Below are 26718 nucleotides of genomic sequence, written 5' to 3'. Positions count from 1 at the left end.
CCTTTTGCAGTGTCTGTGCCGCTGTGAATATGATTGGTGAAACAGCGTGCCGTAGGGCTGATTTTTGCATTGAACTGTTAATATTTGTCTAATAAAGGTGTTTTCCTGTTAGTTTTGGCTACAGTGTACCAAAAATGTAGATTAGCTAAGGGAAAGAATTAGTGATGATGTCTAATCATGTTGGTTTTTTTGTAATGATTTGAAGTTTCTACATAGATTGATGTAATTTACATTAGTGTAGCAAAGAGACCAATGATAACGATTTATCATGTTATGACTAGGCTTCTGTAACATGTGTGGTCCTAGTGCTGGACTGTATTTCAATAGTTAGAAGTGTCTTCCAAGGATGAAAAATTTGGAGTGAGAAATTGAGAGTGATAAATTGTGAAGTTTCGCAGACTGCATTCTGTTTCTCTTTACATATAGTGACTGTAAGTACATCCTTAGAATAAAATCACTGTTCCCTTGTAGGAAGTTTCTGAAAACCATCCCTGCGTGTATATAGTTCTCTCATTACAAACCCTGATATCTTTTCAACTGTACAACATTTTTCCTTTCCTCTCCCAGCTGATCTCATGAAAATGCAGGGAGTTACTTCACCGGATACCGAAAACCCAATTTAACGAAGCTCTGAAGGAAACATCATCAAAGGACCAGAAGTCTTTCTGTGAGAAACAGCAAGACTGTTCCAAAGCAAGGAGAACAGCAAGAGGAGAACCAGTGATGCCCTGTCCACCTACTTGGCTCACTCAGTTACTGGAATTGCAGTCCTCAACCTACAGGAGCTGGAACGGCCCTCGGGCTGAGTAACGGATGGCAGACTTCGGCCGACTCCATCTGTGCCCTCCTTTCTGAAGGAATCTGTGTCTTTTTGTTTTCTTACAGTTCTTCCTTTCCTCCTCATTTCACCACTCTGGTGTAGTAGAAGGTTTATTTGCATTGTTGCCGCTTTCTTAAACATCTTCCCTCATTGATGTTTAGTCTTGGGAAAACATTCCTGCAATAACTGGGGAAAAGGGAGGCTGCTGTGTCATTCCCTAGCTCGCTCCCGGTGCTGGAGCGGTGCCACTCTGCTCCTCGGAAGGCAGCAACAAGGGAATACTGAACGTTGAAGTTAGCAGCTGTTGGAGAAGGGGAGGCACGTCCTTCCTCTCCTGTTTGTAGCGTAAGGAATAGTCTCTGCAGCTGTGGAGCTTCTATGGGCCAACAGCCGTCAAGGCAATTTTTCTGCTGGCTTGGGACCTAATTGTCTGTAAATGTTCATTTCTCACTCCCAGAACTTGAAACCAATCAGAGAGAATTAAACCAAATTTAATAAAATGCTACTAATAAAAAGGAAAATCCCTCCCAGATTGAGTCCTTCTTTGACAAATAACTGCCAGCTGCAAATTTTTACAGCCCACTTGTCAGCTACTGAATAAACAGAGTTTATATTAGCAATAGTGACAAACTCTTCTGTATATGGAAGATGAGCTAGCAGGTGCTGCCATAATCAAGGTGTCAGAGTCCATGAACAGTTTGCATTCAGCAGAAGAAAGGCTGTATGTAAATGATTACATATAAATGTAAGGAACGATGTTGGGAAGGTGAAAAATGGGGCTTGTCTCTGTTCTCATGTGTTTTCCCTAGCAGGTGCATTCATGTAACCCTTTTGGTGCCAGTCTGCAGGCGATAGAGCCGTACTCACAGTGCTCCTCAAGTATGTTTCCTTCCTCTTTAAAGGTAATTTGATCTTGCAACGTTTCACTGGTGTTAAGCAGCAGCCCTTAGGAACAAAAACCATACGTATGTTTAAGCGTATTAGGGACATGAAGCAGTAAAAAGTTTTTCTTGTATTGTGCTGATCACCATTTAAGTTCCTCATCACCTGAAAAACCAAGAAGGGTTTAAGTATTTGGAAGACTGTTGTGCTGCTCCCATTAATTGTAACTGACTGCATTATTGACTCATTTATATGACAGTACTGACAAGTTGGAAGAGAAATAGCTGCAGAAACTGAGATCTCCAGGAGAATGCGGCAGGATTTTTTCCTGTAATGCTTGAATGTCACATCCAGTAGCATTTTATGCAAGATGTATTCTTTTCCGTCTTCCACAGACTAATCCCGCGCAGAGCTAAATGTCGATGCAGTCAGAACTGAGGCGAGCGAATAAGGTCAAGATTTCACGTAGCTGAGCTCAGAAGTGTTGGGAGCGTTGCCTTGCCTCTCTGTCCTGTGTCTGTCCTGACCCACAGGTGTGTGAGTTAGCGTTTTGCTCCTGGTCCCTTAACAGCCAGCTAATGCTATTAATTAATGAAGAGCTTGGTGCAAAAATTGGAGCAGACTGAAGCAGTGCTGGACCAACAGCGATTTAGTGCCTCATTCCTCGATTCTTTCTAGTACATTTTTTCTGTGAGAACATAGTGATGTGCAGCCCAACAATTAGGACATCTTGGTAATTACCCTCACAGCCTTCTCCCTCTTAGATGTCATTTTTATATGTTTGCGATCATTAAATTCCAGGGAGATCTGTAGATCTCTGGAAGCCTCATTTTTAGTGCTATGTCAGTGCTGCAGTGGTGTTCCTCTCCTTTCTGCCCTCGTGAATGTGTATTCTAGCTACGTTTTTAGCCTTCTCCCAGGAACACAAGACTTCAGAGCCAGGAGACTTGTAAGACATCTTTACTGCACTGTGCGATAACTAATTGAATATTCTTGTCAGTATCTTCCTTGGATATTGCTTCAGTTGATACTGTTGTGCTGTTAGAATGATGATTTCATTTCCCAGTAAATGAACTAGTGTTTTGTTGTGCAATCAACACTACTTTAGGGTTTGTTTTTGGGTTTTTTTTTTTTGGGGTGGGGGGTTGGGTGGTTGAGTTTGGGGTTTGTGGTTTTTTTTTTTTTTAGACTTGCGTTCCCCTTTTCTAGGAGTTTAGAAATGCAGAAATTGCATCCAGGCATGTGAGCCTTTGTGGTGTTGGGCTCCGTGGAAGCAAACCGGGAGGGGAATATTGTGGCCGGGGTATGGAGAAGATGCATTTTGCAAACTGATTTTAAGGAGGTTGTCTCACCTGAAGTGAATTCATGCATTATCTGTGAGAAGGATTTCGTTTGAAAGTACGATGCTGTGGTTATTTGAAATACAATGTTCACTGAATTTGTAAAATAAGTGTGTGAAAATGACAGATTAAGAAGCATCTTTTAGAATGCTGTTTCTTTTCTAAGTGAGACTATTTTTAAGCATATGGGAATTTGTATAATAAAGACAGTGGAGTTTCTTTAATCCGTATGAGCTCAGGAATGTATTTCAAAATCTTAACTGAGATTAAGTTGAAAGTCTGCTGTGTTTCTAAAAGATAGGATTTTGTTTACCAGCTTCTGTTTTGTAGTTTTACTTTCTAAATTATGTGGTTTAATTTATTTGCAGACCTCTCTTTTGTTGCTGCCTGGATTAACTGCGCAACATGGTTCACCTATATTAATACATTTTGTCATCTTTAATAAAAACTTTTCCTGATATGCTTGTTCTACCTCATTGTTTTCTTTTCTCAGCATCAGATGAATGATAGTCATGAGGTAGTGTTACAGTATTTTCAGTGAGTTGTGTTAAATTAAAAAAAGTAAAGCTTTATTTAGAGTGAGAGTTTTAAGTCTGATAATTATCTGACTTAAATCTTTTCACTGTCACTTCTCCCAGTCTCAACTGACGGATTTACTTCCTACATTTTTGTACGAAGAAACACGCTCGGTATTTTTTAGCTTTGAAAATAGTATTTGTGTCTGATCTGCTAACTTTATCATCATTGCCTAAGCAGCATTAAAACTTTTGTATACGATGTAGTTACCAACAGGCACAAACTAGAGGCTTTAGGGACTTTTTGCTGGGGAGTGATGGTAAACTGGAATATGTCTTTGAAGCCTGCTTTCAGATGTAGAGAGTGTGACTTGGCTATGGCCATGTGGGCAATTTAAAATAGTTAAGAAGCTTATACATGTTTGAGAATAAAATTGAAAATACAAGTAGAATAACGTAATGGATCGAAAGTTCAAAGCAGAAATGTCTGTACTTTCCCTTATTTTTAGGGGAAGTTCGTTATCCAGGTGTTGCAACGCTACACCCAGCACTGTTGAAAGCATAGAGATCTTTTTACCTTGCAGATTTACAGCTAAATACAGGATAGGGTCTAGTGAGAGGCAATTTCTTACTTATTCATGTTAACTTTTTTTTTATTTGGTATCTAACAGTCCCTTGAGGGCCCCTTACAGCCCGCAGACTCTTTACAGCCTATCAGCTGTATCTGTTGGCACTCTTACGTACATTCATTCAGCTCCCAAACTGCATAAAAGGGAGTCTTTTATCTTCGAGAAAATACATCACAATGTTGAGTTGATGCTGGTTTTATTGATGGGCTTACAGAAAGGAGGCTCTACAAAGCGATATGCACTTCTCAGAGGAGCAAGCAAATGGAAATGGGAATCCTGGAGCCATAGATCTTAGTGGCCAGTGGCCCAGCCTAAGGGACTCTGTGCTGCCCAGGCTGTAGCTGGCTTGTTGGTCTTCGCTTAAGCCTGGCTGTATATTCTTTTGCTGAGCCCTCTCTTCTTCTTGTCTATAACCTCAGACAGTTTCTCATCCCACAAGTTCTTGTTGCATATCCCGATCACGCAGCAAGCCAGACGTTTCCCAGCGTTTCCATTTTCCAGACTGGCCTTGTTGTTGCCCTTGCCCATGTCGTCTTCCTGCTCATGGATCACAACGGATCTGCCCATGATGGAGTATGGACCAAACATAGTGGCAATGAGATTTGTTTTGCATTTTCTGATTTTGCCGTCTTTAGGAAAAAAGTTGCCAAAATCCCCTGGGTGGCGGGGGTGGTTCACGCTGAAGGGGTTGTAGTGTCCTCCTGTGGAATCGCAGCCCTTGCTGAGATCCCCCAGCTCATGGATGTGTATAGCTCTACCAGATTGATTGTTATCCAGCGGAAACCCATCCAAGTAAAAAATGGCTTCTAATCTTCCATATGAGTAATGCTGTCTGAATAAGACTTGTCCGGTCACTTGTGGCTTGTCAGCATCTATTCTGGAGCTGGGCTTCATTTCGCAAGCGGCGTAAATCACCCCATCAGCCTCATTACCAGGCATTAGTGGGTAGAGCAAATTCTGCCAGAGGTCGTTCACTTTTTTCCGCATGTCATGGAGTGGCTCTTGGCTTGGATCCGTCTCATTGTCTGCCGTGACACCAGAGGCAGACAGGGCAAGCCCGGTGACCAGAGAAAGAAGCAGGAGCATCTTGGCAACTCAGAGCCTGTGAAAGGTACGAGAAGCCACAAAGAATTAAGGGCACTTTGCAGCAGTGTGACTGGAGAGAAAGGCACGCAGCCTGTGGCGGGGCCCAGCAAAACAGCTGGAGTGTGGTCCCGGTGGGCTGCTGCTTTCTAAACCTGTCTAATGAGATGAATCGAAACTAAATCAGAACGCACACGCATGTTTAAACACAGACAACTGACACCCGCGCCTAAAATACTAGCAATTTTAGATTTTGCACTAGATCTTGATCTTAGAAAATGCCCCTTTTCCCCTGCAGGAAGCAAGTAAGCCGAAGTGTTATTAAATCTATTTTTGTGTTTGTATTGCGACTTTTCTCATACTACAAATTCCAGCGAGACCGTTTGCCAGGAGGCTTTTTTTGGTCCATCTACTTAACCACTAGTTAGGCATTGGAAACGAAAAGTAAAAATCCCACAGGCTGATTACCTTGCAGAGCTGCTGGCGAACCCCTCAGTAGTAGCTCGTTGCCTCTGCTCCCCAAAACCGAGATGTGACCAGGCAGAAAGGCAGAGCTGTTTGAAGTTGGTGCTGATGGGAACTGCGTGTTTGTGCAGAAGTTAGGTAATGCTGGCTCAGGGGAGGCGTCAGCGGGAGAACCGTGGGAGGGGAGGGAGGGAGGGAGGGGGGAAAAGTTTTAGGCATTTTCATTTTGGGCAGGGTGAACACTTGTCCTTTCTCGGTTAGTTTGTTAGTCTGGCTCTCAGTCCTCACTGACGTTCCAAAAAAGGGGAAAAACAGTTATCAAGCTTTTAAATTAATCCTCCTTTTGATGACTTCATATGCTTATCTAAACCAAGTGACCTTCAACGTGCGGTGAGGGGAGAGGAAAGAGCTTTAGGAAGGCAGAGCTGGGCCGTTTGCTCACTGACGTGCTGTTTGTATTGGAGCTGGTTTGCATTTTTATTTCTTTATTAGCCAAAATTGAAGCGGTGCTTGAGCAACATGAACTGTTCCGCATGGATGTATACCAGGCTTTCTGTGGTTTTAAAACTTGGGGGGCACAGTTCAAGCTGTTTCAGCGATGCTTCTCCGTCAAGGTGTAGGGCTCCTGTCTGCTGCTTCACTTGCCAGCTTACCTGCTCCACCGAAGTAATGTCGTCTTCTTCTGTTGAGAGAGCAGTGATTTCTTTCCAAAGAGAGAAGTAAGCAGCACCGAGGCAGCGCCACATCAGATGGAGGCACAGAGAAATTGTTTCCCAGAAGCTGGCTGGAGCACGGAGGGTTGGCCTGTGTTTCCTCAGCCCGTGGCCAGCGCCACGCTCTGCTCCCGGAGGCAATGCCCTGCCCGCAGCGCTTCCCGCTGTCGTTGCTGAAACGTGGATCCAGCCCTCCCGGGAGCAACTCAACAGATTCCTGTAGGGAGAAAAGAGTAGCTCTTACGACTCAGGAACAATTCCCAACGCAAGAAAATTGCAAATAAAATCCTTTTTCCCAGTTAGTGTCTACTGCCAGCTGGATAAGGAATGCGACTGTGAGCTTCTGGAATGGTAGAACTGTGTGTTAATCTTACTGCTGTCATGTTCCACATCAGCTCTGAGACACTCAGTTATCTGAGAGCTGGGTGTTGTTTTTTTTTTGCTTTCTGTATGAGGGAGAGTAGAGCTAAAGCGATGTCCACTACTTGGCTCATCAGCCAGGGACTGGAAATACAGAGTTAACTTCTGCCGGGGATACTGGGATATTGAACATGTTGCTTTAGCCCGAGGCTTCAGTTCCTAATCTATGAATTAGGACAACTAATATTTCTCCAGGGTATTTCTGAGTTGTTCAGGTGACTGTGCTTGAGGGAACCACGCAGTGTTCAGTGGAAGCTGAACTCTGAGACCAAGAGCCAGGATTCCCCGTCACCCCAAGCCTAACGTTGCCTGCTTGGCAGCCTTCTCCCGGGTTCATTCACTCCGGGCTGGGGAAATCCGTACTTGCGACATGGCAATGCTACAAAATTGCTCGGTTTTCAAGCATTTGAAAGAAGTAAAATGTTTTGCAATCAGGTTTTATAAACATATGCAAAAAATGTTTAGCTAACAACTAGCCAAATGCAAAGGGAGGGATGGTTGAAGTTTGTAAAATGCAAGAAGCGACTGTCCAATCTAGGTACTCTTAGAAAAACTGTTTCTTGGCATCATAAACCATTTTTTAAGGGGACAGGAGGAGTGGAAGGAAGAAAGGAGCATCATTCGTGGTTTACTCATTGAGTCACAAAGTAATGGACTGCAATGGAGTCTAACACTTCTGCAAGGAAATTTCCAAGCCAGCAGCCAGTGCTCCAAGAAAAGAATTTTAAAGCTTTGGTTGAATTATAAGGCATTTTGAAATACAAACCAGGGTCAGAATTTTAGCTGGTTTAAATGCAGTAATGCTGCTGACTTTGGTGGCATTTGTGCTGTTTTACAGCAGCGGGGATCCTGTCCCTGAAAAAACCCACCCTGAAAAGCCCAAGGTGCTTGCTGCAAAGCTCTTTTTTGATGCACTGCACATGCAGGAGCGAAGCAGAAACGCGGAAGGGTGTAAAGGAGATGATCAAAGGGACAGAAAGGACTGCAGCAAAGCTAAGTGATGTATTTGTAGTGCTCTGCACTTCTGAGAATGAAAAGGAAATACTAGCTGTGGGCTGCTGTCAGAAAGATATATTTTGAAAAGGAGAAGGGCTGATAACTACAAGCACTGCAATTGCCGGGGTGATTTGGCATTCAGTCCAGGTCTGAAAGATGGAAGTCGCTAAGTACTAACCAGGTGTATCATTAAAGTCTGTTGTTACCCACTGCCTATCTTGTAGTTTTCTGGTTAAAAAGAGATGCCGAATGCTGGGCTGGCGGCCTTTAAAGCAGTCAGCCGTTGATGGGAGGAAAGCCCGCAGTGACCTGACCATGCACTCGTACTTGTGTTACAATCCCCATTTAAAAAACGGACCGCTGCTTTTGTCCCACTCGTACAGGATTTATCGTATCCCGACTGTCATGCGATGTCCTAGAGTCTCCCGCGCCATACAAGACAGAGTTATCGAAACAACTTCTGCAAGGCTCTCTGGACCACGTAGAAAAACCAGCCTTAGCTTTACTCGTGGGCTTTGCAATAGCCTTTATACACGGCTCTGCTCAGGAGTTCTCAATCCATGCTATGACCTTCAGGGTCGGAGGGTTTGTTTTGCGGTGACATCACCCCATTGCATCACCCTGCTGTTCACCTTAACGTCATTTGATTTGTCCAGCAGAGAGTTAAACGTGATGAAGAAGCGCTGCACAGGAGAGCGTCCTTCTCCAGCAAGCACACCTTGTTTTGTGTCTCCAGTGGTCGGATCTGCTCTCAGTGATGTTATGGTAGAATGATTCTCCACAAAAACGACACCCAGAGAATGCAGGTCTTACATCTTCCGCAGTGGGTGATGGAGCTGACTGCTTTTCTCCACGTGCAGCTGAGGCTGGAGCCGCTAAAGGAAGGGGGACGTTTGTCGCCTGAGGGAAGCAGAGTCAAGATCTTTGGGAACCTGAGCTGCTCCTTCGGTTCAGGGCCCCTTCTGACATGTCGGAGTCACGGTCCCAGCCTGGGATCACCAGGCAGCAGCGGGGGCATCGGCATTTGTCGGTCTGTGGGAGTCACCCGCTTGCTGTACAGCGACTGCAGGGCACCAGACTCGCACGGGTTGAGCTGGGCATGGTATGTGCGTGCTCCGCGCAGCAATTGCCCGCGGGCGCAGCGCCAGCCTCGCACGATGTCTGGCGCGGCCCAGGACCTGCCTGGGGGTCTGCAGGGAAAGCCTGCGCTGTTGGCTTCCACCCATGGATCTCTGGGCAGCGCTGCCCAGTCAGGCAGGGTTTAGAAAGCAGAAATGCTGTCAGGGTGCCCGCAAAGGTGCCGTGACTTTGGCTGTTTACCGCCTGTCGTGTTGTCCCGCGCAGCCTGGTGATGTCCGGTGGGGCTCCGGAGCTCACCAGAGCAGGGCTTCGTCCTGGGCAGAGCGGTCTTCGCCTGCGTGGGGGGCACAGGGCTGGCGCGGGGCTGCAGGCAGCCCCTCGTCCCCCAGAAATCACCGTGGAGGAGCTCGTCTGCAATTGCTGTAAGGGGGGGGGAAAACAAAAGAAAATGAAAGATCTTGCTGTAGCAAATGGAAAATCTGTCACTGGTCTAGGCTTACTCTTTCTGTTTATTCCTGTTCCTTGACTTGGTGTTTCTATTTAAAGAAATAAAGATATTTAGTGCCTGAGATAAGCATCCATTTATAATATTCTTGCAAAAGAGCTATATGCATTTCCAACTTTTCAGGGCATTACCTATTAAAAAAATCAAGTGAAATAAATATACAAAAGGGAAGCAACATTGTTCTCCCTGGGGAATAATTTCTCTTGAAAATAGAAGATTGTGCAACTGTCAAACTAGTCTACATCAGCCAATTTGAAAAATTCTTGAAATTCTTCCTCTTTAATAGCTTGAGAAGAAATCATTTTATGAGAGTGAGGGAGAGATGAACTGTAAGTAAGCTTTTTGAAAAAGCTCCATTTAGAAACTCATTCTAGGACTGTCAACCTAATTTAACAGAATTTCATCTTCACATGTGGACGTAAAATACAAATATGCAACGCAAAAAGCAAGGGTGGAACCCAGCTATTAGATAATTCAGGTTATTATTTGTATTTGCATTAATTCCTTAATCCTTTGTTAAATGTTTATCCTTTCTGCTGCGTAGCATTAATCTGAAGAGGGGTTTGGTGTTCGAGAGGAGACTAGAAATAAACGCAAGTCTTTCCTCGAGTTCAGTGTCCAACGGCCATACGTGGAAATATCTTGCCTTTTTTTTTTTATTTCAGAGCACACATTGCACACACGGTGCATATTTGCACAGCTTCACCACTGTGTGTAGCCTCAAGTCAAAGCTCAGGAGCGGCAGAAAGCAGCAGTTACGTACGAATAAATACAAAACGATCTCTCTTTTTCTGACGCTTCATAGCGGGTGTCTCAGAGGTCTAACGATCATCACGGATGAACTGAGCACGAGTTTCAGACGTTTCTGCCCTTCTGACGTACTGACGAGCCGCAGCCGTTGGTAACAGGTTAATCCCTGCCTTCTGCTGTCACCGCTGGGCGGGAGGTGGGTCTGTGGGTGCCTGGGGTGCTGCCGGCTGCTTCTGGGGAGCAGTCGGCTCGAGCAGGAGGCAGCAGGACTTCCCAGGACCAAAAAGGGGGAGCGTGGTCCCTTCCTACAGGAGCGAGCCCAGTCCGGGCCCAGGCTGGTCCCCGTCCCCAGGAGCACGTCCGCGAGGTGGGAGAGGGCAGGGACCGACGCAGGCAGGAGAGGAGGGGGTTCAGATACTGCTGCAGGCACAAAGGTTGAAGAGTCCCAGAACCGGCCTGATGCGTCTTCACCCACTGCAGTTTCACTTCTGTTGTGTTTATATGTAAAGGACTGGTCTGGCTTCACTTAAGCAGCAGACAGTATTTCAAATAAGAGAGTTTAAACTCTTTTGATTTACATATTGCAATACAGATACACTTTGCTTTATTGCAAGAAAACATAACCCAGCGTTCTCTTTAAATAACCTTCAAAATGTATTTGAAAGGCTATAGACTGTCATGGATATACAATGCAGTTACAGAGTTGGAGGAAAACAAACTGTGCAAAGAAACACAAGTTGTTTTAAGGAGTGCCAGGCAAGTGGTGATGTGTCCACTCCTGACCCCTTGTTTCGTATCTGTGCTAAGGTCTGGAAGGGATTTAGAGACACTGTACCCACCCATACCAATGTAAATCATGACTTAATCTTGCCTAGCCTGATCTTAAAAGTCACCGTTGATGAAGACTCTACCATTACCTGTGGCTCGACTAGCCTTTCTCTTGCAGGTTTTTCTGCTCTCTAGCCTGGGTCTCGCTGCAGATCAGACCCGTTGTTTTTCTTACGGCCACCACAGACATGTAGGACAGATCGTTCTCCTCTTTGCAACAGCCCCGTGCACACTTGAGAGTTTAAATCTGCACCAATGGCCCTTCCCTCTTGTAGCTAAACAGTCCCAATTCTTCTAAGCTTTCCTCCTAAACTTTGTTGGCTCCTGTGTTGAGTAGATCACCTTTTGCTACGGACCATGCACGTCTTTCTGGAAGAGGAGCGCTCAGACGATGCCGCATGCCAGCTGACCAGCATGGACTATGACTGCACTTGTGCTGCAGACTCCATTACTCTCCACGATGTGGTCTTTGCCTGATCCTTTCCTGCAGAACTGCTGCTCTCTGTGCAATTGTTTCCATTTTATATTTCTTTAGTTGGCTATTCCTGCCAAGTGTGGGATTTTACCTTTGTCTTAATTGAGTTACCTCCTTTTTCTTCCTTCCTCCACCCCTTATTGTTTCTCCAGCTTGTCATAAACATTTTGAATTCTAATCCTTCCCCGCAGTGTATTTACAGCCCTTGCAGCTTGGTGTCAGCTGTGAATTTAATCAGTTTGCTTTTTGTTCCGTCACCCAAGTCATTAACAGAGGGGCTGAATAAAACCAAATCACAGACAAACTCCTGCACCCGAGGCAGGCTGTCCTCCCCAGTGGGAATGGACTGGTTTCCAGACTGGGTACGGGTTTCCTACTGTCTCTGTGCCTGCTTTATAGCAGTGTGATCAAGATGGGTTTTTTCTCCAAGATTCTGTGTAAGAATGTCATGTGAGATAGTAGTGAAGATATTTAGTAAAGTTAAGATAAACATCTACTTCTTCTCTATATGCAAGTCTTATTATTTTCCCATAGAAAAAAAAGTTGCTGATTTCTTTTATTTATTTCCCTTTCTGGCTTTCAGGTGAATGCAAAAACTTTGCCTCTTTCAGTGGTTTTTCTGTGGCTGTGACTCCTGGACTGAGCCTCACCTCTCCTCCCTCAACCCTCGGACCTGACAGGAACCAAAATCATTTCCTGGCCCTATCTCAATGTGGCTGCACTACCAGTGTTCCCCTGGGAGATGCAAAGTGTCTTTGAAGTGCTGCCTGACACTAAGTGGTGTCTGAAACCTGAGGCATACAAAACCTAACGAAAAGCCACTTCTTCTGTGCACAGCCCCCCATTGCTAGATCTCCCTTCTGCCAAAGGAGACGCTGGGACCCGCTGTATTGTAACGCTACATCAGCTATGGAAGCAAAGAGGAGGTTAATTCATGCTAACGAGACTAAATACGTTTCCTCAAGGTTCGCATTTGTGACCCTCTCACTTCCTGCAAGCAGCACCTGTTTGTGAAAGTCTCCCGGTCTGTCCATGTTCCCCACCACCTTCATTGCAATTGCCAATGCCGCGAGGCACGCCTCGCCAAAACCAGGGAAGCTCTGCCCATAACTTTGCATTTTCATGTAGACTCCTACGTGCGTGTCAAGTTACTAAACAAAGTGAAAAATTATGAGGTTTTATTCACAAACTCAGGAGGATCTCGGTACTCCCATGCCACAGGCAAGAAGGCTCCCGTTAGCACTTCGGTTCTTCCTGGCACCTGCGGGCACCAAAGACGCTGCTCTGTAGAAGAGCGAGCAGGCTCAGCAGAAGCTGAGGGTAATCACGTTTTCTGAAGACAAGAGCCCACCTGGCTTTGATAGCAGGCAGCAGGTCCTGCTCCTGTGAGAGCCCAGCCACAAGTGTTGTACGCAGGGGCAGGTACCAGTGACCGGCAGCTGCGACAGGCAACAGCCCTGGGCTTTTGCGGACATCAACACTTGGCAGCACCTAGGAGGCTCCCGAGTAGGTCCCTGGTCCTTGAATGCTGCAGGAGAGCAGGTTGGGTTCCCGGAGGCTTTCTCAGAGCAGGTATTTCACCTCAGGGGAGGTGGTTTGCTGCTATTAGGGGAAATTAAAAGCATGGTTTACTGTTGGATAACCATCTCCCCTGAATACTATGTGGAGTAGTTCAGGGCTTGAGCCTCTCGGTACTTTTCAAAGCAGTTTTTGGTAAAAACCATTGTATTTGTATCTTTCAGAACAGCAGAAAAAGATGAAAAAACCCATGCATTTTTTTGTAGAGTAAAAATTGTTTTCGTGGTAAAGTGGCTCCCCACCTTTTTAGCCGTATTTATTCCAGTGGGTTGGTTTTTGTAAGCATAACTGAAACCCTGGGAGACTAATGAGGTTTAGCAATGTGTGTTAATTATATCCACTTCTGTTGTCTCAGTGAAAACACGGGATCCTAAGTCCTATTTACAATCTGAAATTTCAGAGGTTCCAGCCCCTCATCTGACTTTAACATCTCTTAGTTTCATGCAGCTTGTGTAAAGCCTGTGCGTGTATTTAAGTCCCCCCCGTGGAGAATGGTTTTGGAGATCAGGTGTTCAGGGATTAGGAACACAAGAGTTTTTTACTTTGTTTAAAATCATTTTGACATTTTAATGCAAGTCATTAAGATTGTTTTCTTGAACTGTCAAATGGGCCACGGAAAAGGCGAACCATTTTTAAGAAAATTAAATAAAAACATTTTCATTTCCAAATGACTCACCTGTAAGAATTTTAAAATACAGATTTTGCACACTCCGAGTTTCTATCTGAGGCAAATATTTTCATCGGAACTCCTCCCCTGGGAAGATTAATTCCCAACTAAGTAAATAATTAAAGTCGGGTGCCATCCTGAGGGAGAGCAAGGAGGAATGGTCACCTCTATCTGAAGACACTCTTGGTTTTGTTTACATTTTGCTTTCTTTTTTTTCCTTTTTCTTCTTCCTCTTACCTGTGCCATGGAGCAAAGTTCCCCCAAATGGCGCCAGGTTTGGGGATCTCCGCAGAGATGCAGCGTGGTTCTGCAGATTCCCATCTCAGGCCAGGTGAATCCCATTAGTTCCGACCCAGCAACACAAAGGCTTTGAGCACCTCTGAAGCCGGGTGCTTGGCTCTAGAAAAACAGCGGACAGATAGGAGGCAAAACACGTGAAGGGGCTATTTTTTTACCAGCTCCGATGTGCGCATTTATAAGCAAGACAGAGAATGCCACCTGCCTACGGAGAGGTTTTCAGCTCCCAGGGCATGGAGTTCTTAATAGTATTCCATTAGATATAATGAGGTATGCTGGTGCGGATTTCCCCCATGAAGTTAGTACGCGTTTGTACAAAATAAGGCTCCTGCTGGGGTGTTTTATGAATGTGGAGCCTTTCTATTCCAGTTAAATAGGATAACCAGCTGTTTTCCAGAGCACATGGAGAAATCCTTGGACTGGTTGTTGTTCCTACTCTCGGTGTTAGGATAAAACCAGAAATATTTCTCTGCGGCCTTTTTGAAGGGAAAGCAATTCTTCAAATGCATCAGAAACTGTTCTAATAGATGCAGGAAAAGACAAAGAGAAAAATCCATTTTCTTCATCCTTTTATTTTTCTGCAAACCTTCCACCTTCAGCCTCCGGGTTTCCCTCCCACGAGTTGTCATGTGTTTTGTCACTTGCAAGACTCTATTCCCAAAACCTGCAGATGTTATTAAAACTGAGGATTATAAGGTTACGTAGCATGTGGTAGAAGCCAGATACAGACTGGATGTTTTTATTAGAGGATTACCAAATTTTGTTAACGGGCGTGCGCCTGAGCAGTGCCACTGGAAGCTCTGCTCTGCTTGTTATAAAACATCTGATCCCAAAGCAGATACAGAGCTGCACCTTAGCAAGGTCCAATTCTCTAACCACACTGAGGATAGGTCACATCTATGATGTGTTTGCTATGATCCAGCTTTACGATGTACAATGGTTTCACTGGAGAAAGTGTACTGGTCATGGCAGAAAGTATCTCACCTGCCATAAAATGCCAAATATCCCAATGTCTTGTTCCCTTCAGAATCCTTTTCCACTGCTGGCACGCATTATAGGCGACAAAATAAAATCAGCATATGAGATATATGCTTCAATGTTAGTTTTAAATATAGTGAAAATATTTAACACTTTTTGTAGCTCTTCATAGCTTGCATATCCCTGGTACATGACAGCAGGCCCTTAAGCAAACTTGTTGCTCCTATGGCATGAGGCTGTGATGAGGTGTAACTAACACTCTTAACGTCAATACGTTGGTGCGTTTGTGAGTGAGGGACTAACTCCAGCTAGTGAGCCGAAAGCCAGAAATCAGAGAACATCAACACCAAAAAAAACCAATCTGACCTTGTGGGGAGCTCAGACCCACCCAGCTGCTTGCTTGTTTTCCCCGCAACGGGACGGGAGGGAGGTTTGGAAGGGCAAAAGCGAGAAAACTCATGGGCTGAGAGCAAGAGAGTTTAAAATGGGGGAGGGGGAAAGACAATGTGTGTTGAAAAAGCAGTTGCTCCCCACCGGGAGCCCAGTGCCTCACAGTCCCTGAGTTAACGGCAGCTTTGGAAAAGCTTTGGCCCCTAGGTTTATCACTGAGCACGATGTCATCTGGTATGGGATATCCCTTTGGTCAGCTGGGGTCAGCTGTCCCGGCTGTGTCCCCTCCCAGTCTCCTGCCCACTCCCAGGCTACTCGCTGGTGGGGCGGTGTGAGAAGCAGAGAAGGTCTTGACGCTGTGTAAGCGCTGCTGAGCAACGGCTAAAGCATCCCTCTGTTCCCAACACTGCTCTGGTCACAAATCCGAACCACAGCACCATAAGAGCTGCTATAAAGAAAACTACACCCATCGCGGCCAGAGCCAGTACGCCTGCGAGGCTGGATGCTGGCAAAGCCCTGTACTGGCAGGGAAAACAGGAAACAGATTTGTAAGTCACAGCTAATGTGGTTTGCAATTCCAGAAGAAAGTGAGAAGTATTGAATAAGCACTTTGTTTTGTACTTCCAGGTACACCTTTCCTTCTGCTACAGGGCTGAGTTACCGCTGCTGTGATAATAAAGTCCACTTGATTTGTCTGAGCAAACTCCTAATCGCTTAATAAATCACTCGAAAAGTTATTCGGTAGAGTGGCAAATTATTAACTGGCTGGAGATCCAGCAAGCAGCAGCTGTTTCATACTCGAAACTTGACCAGGAGAACTGGCCCAAGAACACCTGTGTTCGGTGCCAGAACCATGATTTTTTCAAAGTTTTAAAGATATTCTCCACTTGTATCCACAGAGAAAGGGAAAATTTCAGTCAATGTACATAACTTTAAAGTGTAAATAGTGGCATAAGTGAATGTTTAGTATTTATACTTTGTTTATGTGTTTCCTAGCTGGGAATTAGTCATATAGATCCTGCTCCACTCTGAATCTATTAATAAATTTGAGTTCTTGCGGTTATTCAGTTTATTAAAAACCAGTTGTATATTTCTGCAGGAAGGATGAGTATCTTTTGCCTTGGTTATGGATATTTCCTCATGTTTCTGACTAGATCTAAGATGGCATGGTAGGATTCTTAGTTTATCTTTTGATTTAATGGATAATTTTTGATTCCAAAACTGCTGTCACAACATCCAGCTGGGTGGGGATTTTAAAATCACCTTTGAGAGAGTTCAGCTAGAATTCCACTATGAAATTCAGATTTTAAAAAACCGTCACAGCAAAAGGTAAATCTCCCTATAAGGTAGAATAGAGGATGCACACTATATGTAATCGCAGTTGCATAGCTCCTCCTCATTACATAGTTCCTGCCTTATAGTCCCATTTTTCAGAGAATAGAAGAGAATCTCTGTGTTCCGAACGCTTCTGGTGTGGTGTGACTACATAGTTTGATAATTGCTGTATGTAGCTTCATCAGAGGATACTGTCACCTCACAACAGGAAATATAGTCCGAAGATTAAAAGGCAGATGTGGATTCTGGATGCGGTTTAGTCAGTGTCTTTCTCTTGACATGGAATAAGCCATCTCACCTCCTCTTACCTCCAGTTTGCCCTTTTTCCAAATATTGATAACGATGACTCACTTCCTCATGGGGGTACTTTGAGGCTGAGATGAAGTCTGAGAAGTTGCTTCTGACCCTGAGAAAACTGATGTCAGAAATTGCAATATTGGAATACTAATCTTTCAAGGCTTATATAAATAGTTGTCCACAAATGAAAAGCTATTTTCTCTGCAATTTTTTGGCCCCCTTTATAATATTCCTTGAATTAGCAGTGTCCAAACTTAATACAGACAAGAGGAGATAGTGGACGCTGCTTGCTTAAGTAAACAACAGCCAGAGCCCAAATTATTAGTAAATACCAAGGCTTCATTTAGGTTGAATAACGCTGCAATCCAACAAATAAATGAGCCATCAAGTTTGAATTTATGTAGCATACGAAACACTTTAAAGCCATCTGACCATGACAAAGGCCTTTTCTGCTGTGAATAATGAGGCCAACACATTATAATATCCTTTAGATGAGACATTAAACCCAAGGTCCTTTCTGTTTGTCTCTGGTGGCTGTCCAGGTGGAAGTTAAAGACTCCATGGCATCTCACTAAAACCATAGAAAAATCTCCGGCCCCCAACGGTGTTACTTTCCCTGCAAATAAATAAAATAAATTTTAAAAAATTAGAATAGCTAAGGCTGTGTACCACTAGAATATCATCAAGCAAAATGCAAGTTTTCCTATCCATGAGGACAATGGGGAAAGTTCTCTTGGTTTAGTGACAGCAAGGTCAGCGTCCCTGGTACGAGCGTAGGACTTTGAAAATCCTTTGGGATTTTGAGAACGTAAAGCACAGCAAAATGCTTCATTCTTATCATTGACAAAAATTGTGGTAAAGAAGAACAAATCCAAATCATCTGCGATATGCTCGCATGTGTCTATGCTTGCATGAGACATGCACATTTACATGTGTAATTTCCAAGAAGAAAAATGGCTTGGAGACAAACAGAAAATAATTATGCCAGAAAAAATTCCTTACCTTATCCTGTACATGTGACTCACTCCAGCAAGTCCATCTCAGTTTTCAGCTTCTTTTGTATAATCCTAATGATTTTGTGTCACTTGAGATACTTTGGCTGTACCTTTAGCGCGATATGAGCCTCAGTGAGTGTTTGCCTACCGAGTGAAAACCAGGCTCCTGTTCACTGAGCCTGCACCTTAGTTGCGTAGTTCCACAACAAAGAGGTCGTGTGAAGGGTAAATTTCAGAGTCCTCTCATAGGTGTAGATCTATTGTCTTACTGTTATCAAGCTGACTGGACTCAGTCATTTGAATTTAAAGGTATTAGAGAGGATGAGAGAACAACCCCCTTGAAAGAAACAGAAGAATCACGCTAGACCTGAACCCTCTTAGCAGCAGAGATGATGAAGCCCTTCATGAAGAACTGACTGATGAATCTGGGCATCTTTCAATTTTCTGAATAACAAGCCAGTTTTTCCCTCTTGCTGAGAAACATATGGGTTATGAGCAAATCAGCTGGAAACCCAGCCGTGTCTGTCCCGCCCGCCATCCTCTCCACTACAGGTGGGAACCTGGAGCCTCGTGAGGAAAGATGGTTTGAGGGAAACCTTAGTGCTCGGTTAAATCAAGCTCGGTCTTTAAGTCTCATGCCCCTTGATGTCTGGTCCCCTTCTATCAACAGGAACGCCACAGAAAGCTGAGGTACTTGTCCAACAGAGATTAACGCTGGCTGGGCCAAGGAATCCGTTCTGCTTCCTGTTTTTTTAATGTGTATCATCTGCTTGAAACTACTGACATGATGGAAATGTCCCACAGGTCACATCTTTGAGGTCCTTACATTTGAGAAAGGCACTTCTCAAGAGGGGAGAGGGTGGGAAGAGGAGAGCAAAGTAAATATCTGTCCATGGCACACCTTAATATTGATTTCATTGACTTTCATTTCATTCATCCCCACATTCGTGATCAGAAGTTCTATTAATGAGGACAGAAAGCACATGCTCACTTTGGTTTTCTTTTCTTTATTTTTATTTTCCAAAAATCATGAAAGACCACACTTCAAATGTATTTAGTGACACCTGAAGATGTGGGCTTTATTTTTAAAGTGCTAAGACCTTAGTAGTATAGACCATGTTGTGTAGGGAGGATGAAGTTACTGAAACAGCAAGGAGAGGCAAAGACACAGGACTGGTCTGGATGGGCTCCAGCAGTCTCGCCCCCCACGCTGCAGAGCAGAGACGTCCAAGCTTTCCTTGGGTGTGAGTCTGAGCGTAAGGTGTGAGCCGCATCCTAGGCATGTGCAAGGTTGACGCTGTGGATGGCAACTGCTGAAGGCTCTGCCTGTGGAGCAAGGATGGCTCAGTTCCAAACACCTGATGAGGTTGCTGCTTCCATGCCAGTCTGACACGCAGGGGATACGTGTACCCTATGACCGTACAGCCTGGTGTGATGCCCATGGCCTGGGTCATGGGAGCAGGGACAGCCACAAAGCTGTACAGCCGACCCTGTCCCTAATGATCATCACATGACTCCATTTCACCCTGTGTTATGAAATCATCAAAAGGTCAAAAAAAATTATTCCAGATCTTTCTATCAACAAAAATTACATGTGCTATCCATGTTACTTGGCTAAATGGGAAGACATCTAAATATGAAATGAATTTTTAAACCATGCCTTTTCTTTCATGGCCAGAATTAAAGATGCTTTTCTAATCTAAGGGGCCAGATTCAGCCCGTGCTTTGTGACAGTCACTTTGCATGAGGTAACCACAAGCCTTGAAAGTGGTCTTCAAAGCAACAAGGGGACATTTCTTTCTTGTGGATCTCTCCTAGATGGACACAGCAAAGCATTTGTCCCTTCAACTTTAGCTCACTAACTTCTATAAAAAAAAAATAATTCAGTGATCTGAAAATTTTGTCTAATCTTCCATAAGATCTGCTTTGGTTTCATTGCGTACCCTTCCACAAATTGCCTACATAGCTTTATTCTACAGCTTAAAATGTTTTCAACAAGTGATATTCAACTTCACAGGATTTTTTTAAAAGTTACTGATTCCTAACCTTCCTATCTGCCTCTTTACCTGCTGTCCAGAAAAATGGAGGCAGGGTGCTCACAGCATAGGGTCTGTGATATACGACTGGACTGTCTGGACACCATCCAGTGGAGGGCGGTGATCGACATCTGCCCAAAAAGCAATTAACTGCAGTGCATTTGGAGAGACAAAATAATCCAATGGGGATTTACCACCTCCAGAAAGGGTTTGTGTTTGAAACAGGGTGGTTGTTTATCGTGGATTTTTTTTCAGCCGTATTACTCTCAATTTTCAAGAATTAAGAAAAAGAAAAGTTGCAAAATATTTTACCATATAACACAGACAACAATATGTAGCAGTAATTAATAGGGACATTTGAAGGGAAAACAGGGTCGCACCATTAGCCCCTACTAAAACGCATTGGAGTTGATGAATTATTTTAATGGGACAGAATGACAAAAAAGGGACTGTTTCACCTAAGCAGGGACAGCTGGTCCCTATGACAAGGATACATTGATGGCTTGTGGAGTCTGCCAGCCAGCAAGGCTGAAATAATAGCACTGAGAGAGGTGTGAACGCTCCTCGTTCACCTTAATTGAGAGCTTAATATGAAGCCTAATTATGAACACTTTGTATTAACTGCTTCCTGTCTGATCAACAGCCCTCCATCATGTCCAGGCAAGGCCTGCTCTGATTTTCTGGACAGTTACACATCCTGATGCCATGATACCAGTTGTGCTAACCCACATCCAACTAACAGCTGTCCCTACCAGAGGCTTTTGATCCTATTTCTGTGGGAAATCTAGGATTTAGGTGACTAATTGCAGAATTTACTTTCATACCAAGTGTTTGTGTGAGAGGGAGAGAGAGCAGGATTCACTTAACTCTCAGAGATTTCTCCAATTATTTGAAAGGTTGTTGTAAAGTGACCATTCAATCTTGCATTTCACCCGCTTCTGAGAAAAAAAGGGCTTAAATTTAACAATGCCACCTAGATGGGGACGGGATGGCTCAGGGGACTGTGGCTAAGGCTGCAGGGCTTCGTCTGTAAGTCGCACAAGCCAGGCTTGTGAAGAATGCCAGGCCCCGACCGTTTGCTGGCTTTTGCGGCCTGCGTTAAGTCAGACTGGAAACCACAGTCCAGTTCCAAAAGAATTAAGGACCTGATCCTACTTCCACAGTAAACAGTGGTCCATGATGGAGGCTTAAACACCAGGTGGCAAAACCCCCAGGGCCACTGTCAGCAGCTGGCCTGGCAAGCGGCGCGGAGAAGGAGCAGGCGGGCGGGCTCTGGAGAGCGGTCGCGTGGTGTTGCCCACCGAACTGGGCTGAGCAGCACTGCCACAGCAGCACTGGGCTCGTCCTGATGCTCAGGTTCCAAAGGAAAAGGTGGGGAGTATCTGCTGTCTCCCCTCAGCATTAAAAAAAACAGAAAAACTACCTGGGAGGGAGGGGAAGGGAAAGGAGGATGGAAAACAAGCTAAAAAAAACCCCAAAAGAACAAACATAAACAGAAAACCCATGCCAGAACCAAAGCCTTTGGTCCCCTGATCAAAACAGCTTTGATCAATGCATCTATTCTCCAAAGCGCCTTGTTTTAAAGAGCAGCTAGCTTTCGAACAAATAAAGAATTGCTCTGTGGTTTCTTTCCAAAGCTTAAATTCGGCTTTCTAGAGTAAGATGAAAAGCTAATTTTCTTGAAGTTTAACATATTTGTGTAAGCATGTCAGGTGAAATAAATGACATTGATATTCAGCGTGTATATAGGTGGCACCAGCTCCCAAAACTCTATCTCTTTTTCATCTTACTGGAACATTAACTTATGCTCCTGAGGGCTATGCAGCATGCAGAGTGAGAGTGTGAACTTAAAGATAATTTATCATGGCTCTCTCCTGTGTACCACTCTCTTTCCCGAAACTTTTCCATATCAGAATACAGAACAGAGGGAGTTCATTTTTGCATTAGCTGCCTCTCAATGCAGCCACGCAGGGCCTCATTCAAAACGAATGTTTGCATCCTGCAGACTGACTTCTCAGCATGTTCCCGTGGTCAGTAGACGAGTGGACATCTTACCGTAATAACTGTCACAGGAACCTGAAGAACTGGTCTTTCGAATAACTATAGTAACAGTAAAATATATTGAGGAGGGGGGAGGAGGAAAAGAGTTTCGTGGGAAAGCCTGTCACTCAGGCTGGTAGGACCTGGTGACAGAGAGGATCAAGAAGCACCATTCTTTACTCCTTGCTCCAACCGACTGCGAGCAACAGCTCTGGAAAGCCTTGGACTCTCTTTATTACGCATTTACATACTGAGAGGAGTGACAGAGGTGTTCTTCTATTAAAGGGGCTATCTGATAAGCACAATTCACAAGAGAATAGAAATTTAATTTTAATAACAATGTACATTATGTAGCACTGGCACCCAGTTTCCCTTTTTCATATTAATATTGATAAATTATTCTGCATTAATTACTCAAACTTATAATTCACCTTTCAAGTAGAGCTCAGTTTTGCAATTCACATTTTGCAGAACAGGAAACAGAGGCACACATGGTTACATGGCTTTTTTCTTACTGATTTACTGTGAATTTAAAAAAAATCTGCTGATTTCTGGACCACAATACTGAGCTGCTTTTTCTGGGGTTTTGTTTTGTTTCATTTTGTTTTTGCAGAGGAATACCAATGTAAACAATACCAATTGGTATTGAAATACCAATAGCTAATGGCTAATGTTGCTGCTAGGGATCAGCATTAGAGATGTCTGGAGATGGCAGATTACATAGCTTTGTTTAAAAAAATAAAGTATTCTGAAGCATAATATATCTTCCTGAATACTCTTTTCCTGTTCTTGATTATTTGTCCATGATGTTAAAGGCAGGAGCAGGAGTAGCTGCAGAACGGGTAGAAAGCAAGGAGTGAGAGGTCCTTGAAGAGATGTGATCCAGAGCGCAGCAATTCCCCTGAAGTATCAAGATTCAGATTTGTTGTTTATTTCTCTTTAGCTGTGTCTACAAGAGAAAGAGGCAGAGCTTGGCATAGGAGCACGCCTTGCAAATTGCTTCCAGGGCCTTTACTTCCATCCATCAGAGAGCCAAACCACAGGAAGAGTCTTTTGAAAAAGCTGGCAGAACATGTCATCGGACCGGCTGCAAGTTTTGAAGAGAAATCTGACTGCTACAGTAGACGGTATTAGACAGTCTTGAACCCACAGAAGCTTGCAGTATCCGGGCAAAAATAAGAACTACAAAGAAAAGTCTGAATATACAAGAGGCTGGATGATTAGGTGCAGACTGGGGGCGCACATGGTGCTAAGCGGCACTCTTCCACCCGAAGCCATACCTGTAAGAAGAAAGCAATTTCACAAAAGCTCCCAGGTAAGGGGAATGAAACAGCAGAAAAGCAAACTCCGCATCGCCTGGAGAGTGCGTGCTGCACAGAGCAGACTGCACTGCCAGCTGTGTGAGATTGCATCGGATCGTGTCCTGAATATTGTTGCGATGGTGCGTGATACAATAAAGTGTGGAGAATGCAAGCTCTATGGTTGACTCAGGAAACAGGCTGTCGATTGAAAAGGCTTTGAGAGTGTTCTCAGGAATGTTTGATGCTCTATTTGTCCTGTTCTTGCAACTTCTCCTTACTCATATGCTACTGGCCATCGTCAGCAGCAGATGCCAACAAGTTTGACTGGTAGTCAGGCTGAGTCTGTCCTTTTCTGTGCACCAGTGTTCAAAAGAAGGTTTTCAGCCTTTAAGAAATGGTGGCCAGTCATTGCAGAAGACACAATGGAACGAGATTTTCCAAAAGTAACACCAGCTTTCAATGCTGGTTGTTCTATACAACGTATATATCACCCCTCTAATATTGTTGGAGTTTTGTTGGGATGGAATGGAGTCATTGCTCCTAAATCCTTGAAGTAAGAAATGTTAAATCTGTTGTATGGGATACCTAGACATGGAAAAATCTAGACCATAAGTCAGAACCGTGCTATGCAGAGACAGATGGAGAAGAGAGGATTATATGAAATGAACTTAAGTAGAGAAAAAATATCGATGGATGTTTAAAAAAGGAAAAAAAGCTGAATGAAAAGTCCACGAGGACAATTCCAAAAATTGTAAGACCATGACCTAAGGTTAGCATGGATTTGTTTCTTTGAACTGCAGGCAAATATGTATTGGTTTTGGATTGTTACCGTCATTGGCCAGAGCAGCATTGTTTGTGAAGGCAGTTAGAAAATGGATAGTATCTCATGTGTGTTGCCAGAAAACACACGTGGTAAGAAATACTGAGCTGTAACCTGATAGTTATGCATTTAAATATTTATCAGAAGAACATAACAACAACTGCTCTCCTCTGAGACCAGAATAGCCAATGGTTCTATTGTAGATAACATTAACATGGTTAAAATAATGTTTTAAATAAAAAGCTAAGGAACGTTACAGAGCTGTCACCTGCAGGAAATGTTGTTCAACAGAAATGTTATTGCCAAACAACCTGACTGTTTAAGCATGAAAATTATAAACAGGGAGTCGTGGAGTCTTTTAAACACCAGAAGCAAGCATGCAGAGAACACAGAAATCATGAAGCACGAGCTACAGTCTATGCTATGGTAGAACAATATGCATATTAATATCAAGAGTAAACACAGGTTTAAAAAAGCTTCTTTGTTTTTTTTTGAAGTTGTTTTTATGTTTTTTTTTAAACCAGTGCAGACTAACAAAATTAAGAGGATATTTCTTCAGAGGAGGAAAGGGAATTGGATGCTGAATCCTGGAATCAGAAGGTTGTGGAAGAGCCTGGCATCTTTACGAGGACGGACTGCGAAGAACAATGCAAAGACTAGAACAAGCGAGATGTTTTACAGCTCTAGAAAGCTAAGCAAACCGACTCGCAGACTGAGAGTATAAGGTACGGTTTCTCACAGTCCACACTTTATCTTTTCTGTTTGGAAGAGGGAGATATAAACATGGTTTGTACTGAACCACGGTCTTCCTGGTATAATATCTTGCCACAGACTAGCTGTTTGGAGTTAGTATTAGCAGCCTGGCAGACTCGGAAATCCCTCTCCTCTCACAGCTCCTTCCACTGTTATCTGCTGGTCACTATAGTGCAGGCTCGTCACAGCTACAGCTGCTACTCCAACAGGAGAGAGCTGTTGCAGAACAGGAGCAAACCACTATAATGTTAGTGACAAAAAGTTTGGCACTTTAAAGGAGTAGGGTCCAGCAAATCCATTTCTGCTTCTCTTTCACACAAATGTAGCACTTCAAAAAAAGAAAAAAAAAAAGAAATAGCATCATTGTCATCTTCTGCTTCACTAAAGTCAGCTCCTTCTGCATGGGCCCTTTCTTGAATAGTTAGCATCAGCCATGGCTAACGTATCCATTGCACCTTAGACTTGTGACCCCTCTAAGAAGGACACTGTTCACGTTTTTTCTTCCTCTTTCACATTGAAACCTGTGAGTAGGAGGAACAAGGTTAGTAAAAGTCATCACAAAATCAGGAAAACAGCTGCCAAGTGTTAACCACTTTTTTCCCCTAACTAAAGAGCACTCACTGACTCCCCTTAGTTTAAACTCATGTTTCTTGTTTACAGGTGTTTGGGAAGAGAAAAAGTTTCTATCTATCTCTTGATTACAGTGAATGCAGGCAGTGAAATACCAGACAGTGCAAATTCCTAACACATCCACCACAAAGAAATGTACCCAAATGCACCCACTTTGCTCCTCTAACACAGGTCTAGTGTGCTGTAGTGTTAAAAAAAAAAAAAAAAAAAATTGACATTGTGTAGTGTCAAAACTGTATTTTGCAGTTGCAGCTCACATTGTAACAGGTTTATGATAATAAGTATGCACAAATACCAGTGCATTTATGTACATGAAGCAGGCTTGTGAGGCAGGAGTGTGGAGAAGGGAAGGATTCTAAAAAATCTATCAGGGTGTGCTGGTTTTGTCTGGGATGGTGTTAATTTTCTTCACAGTAGCTGGTACGGGGCTGTGTTTTGGATTTGTGCTGGAAACAGTGCTGATAACACAGGGATGTTTTAGTTATTGCTGGGCTGTGCTTACACAGCGTCAAGGCCTTTTCTGCCTCACACACCACCCCACCAGCGAGTAGCCCGGGGTGCAGAAGAAGCTGGGAGGGGACACAGCCGAGACAGCTGGCCGCCCTGACCAAAGCGATACCCCATACCATATGATGTCATGCTCAGCAATAAAACCAGGGGGAAGGTTGGCGGGGGTGCCGCTGCTCGGGGGCTGGCTGGGCATCGATCGGTTGGTGGCGAGCAATTGCTTTCATTTGCATCACTTGTCTTTCTTGAGTTTTACTTTCCTCTCTCTTTGTTACCTTTTCCCCTCTTTTCGTTACTTTTAAAATTATTATTATCTCTTTTTAATTATTAAACTGTTTTTATCTCAACCCATGAGTTTCTTCTCACTTTTGCCCCTTCTGATTCTCTCCTCATCCCACCCGTGGGGGGAGTGAGCGAACGGCTGTGTGGTGCTTACTTGCTGGCCAGGGTTAAACCGTGACACAGAGACAGTGGTTTTCATTATCATTTCATTTGTCGTAAACAAAGGATATTTGTTTACATCCAAGGATCTGGATGGCCTAGCTCTTACATACTGAATTAATCACCTAAGCATGTGGTAACCATCATTATGA

The 26718-nt window shown here is 43.9% G+C and overlaps 2 protein-coding genes across 7 annotated transcripts in view; one reads left to right on the top strand and one right to left on the bottom strand.

Moving 5' to 3' along the window:
- The window catches only part of CCDC149 (coiled-coil domain containing 149), a 55574-nt gene extending 52080 nt beyond the window's left edge, over window positions 1-3494 (top strand). For 3 of the 6 annotated variants that reach the window (XM_075420646.1, XM_075420645.1, XM_075420643.1), the window contains one exon: window positions 568-3494. The gene's annotated coding sequence lies outside the window, so the exon portion shown is untranslated. The remainder of the gene's footprint in view (window positions 1-567) is intronic. The other 3 variants (XR_012763978.1, XR_012763977.1, XR_012763976.1) reach the window with 3 other exon arrangements.
- Window positions 3495-4365: 871 nt separating this feature from the next.
- Window positions 4366-5867, bottom strand: SOD3 (superoxide dismutase 3). Its single transcript, XM_009934313.2, has 2 exons — window positions 5738-5867; window positions 4366-5288 (listed from the first exon to the last, which is right to left on the bottom strand). The coding sequence occupies exon 2, from the start codon at window positions 5270-5272 to the stop codon at window positions 4547-4549; it is 726 nt and encodes a 241-aa protein (XP_009932615.1). The 5' UTR covers window positions 5273-5288; window positions 5738-5867; the 3' UTR covers window positions 4366-4546.
- Window positions 5868-26718: the final 20851 nt, after the last annotated feature.

The sequence above is a fragment of the Opisthocomus hoazin genome, chromosome 5 (genome assembly GCF_030867145.1).
Source record: "Opisthocomus hoazin isolate bOpiHoa1 chromosome 5, bOpiHoa1.hap1, whole genome shotgun sequence".
Taxonomy (NCBI): Eukaryota; Metazoa; Chordata; class Aves; order Opisthocomiformes; family Opisthocomidae; genus Opisthocomus; species Opisthocomus hoazin.
Note: the sequence above shows the minus strand (reverse complement) of the source record. Positions and strands in the feature narration are given on the sequence as shown.

Bases quoted from the DNA above. Each gene is read 5' to 3' on its own strand.
- SOD3 (XM_009934313.2), bottom strand. From the start codon at position 5,272: ATGCTCCTGCTTCTTTCTCTGGTCACCGGGCTTGCCCTGTCTGCCTCT.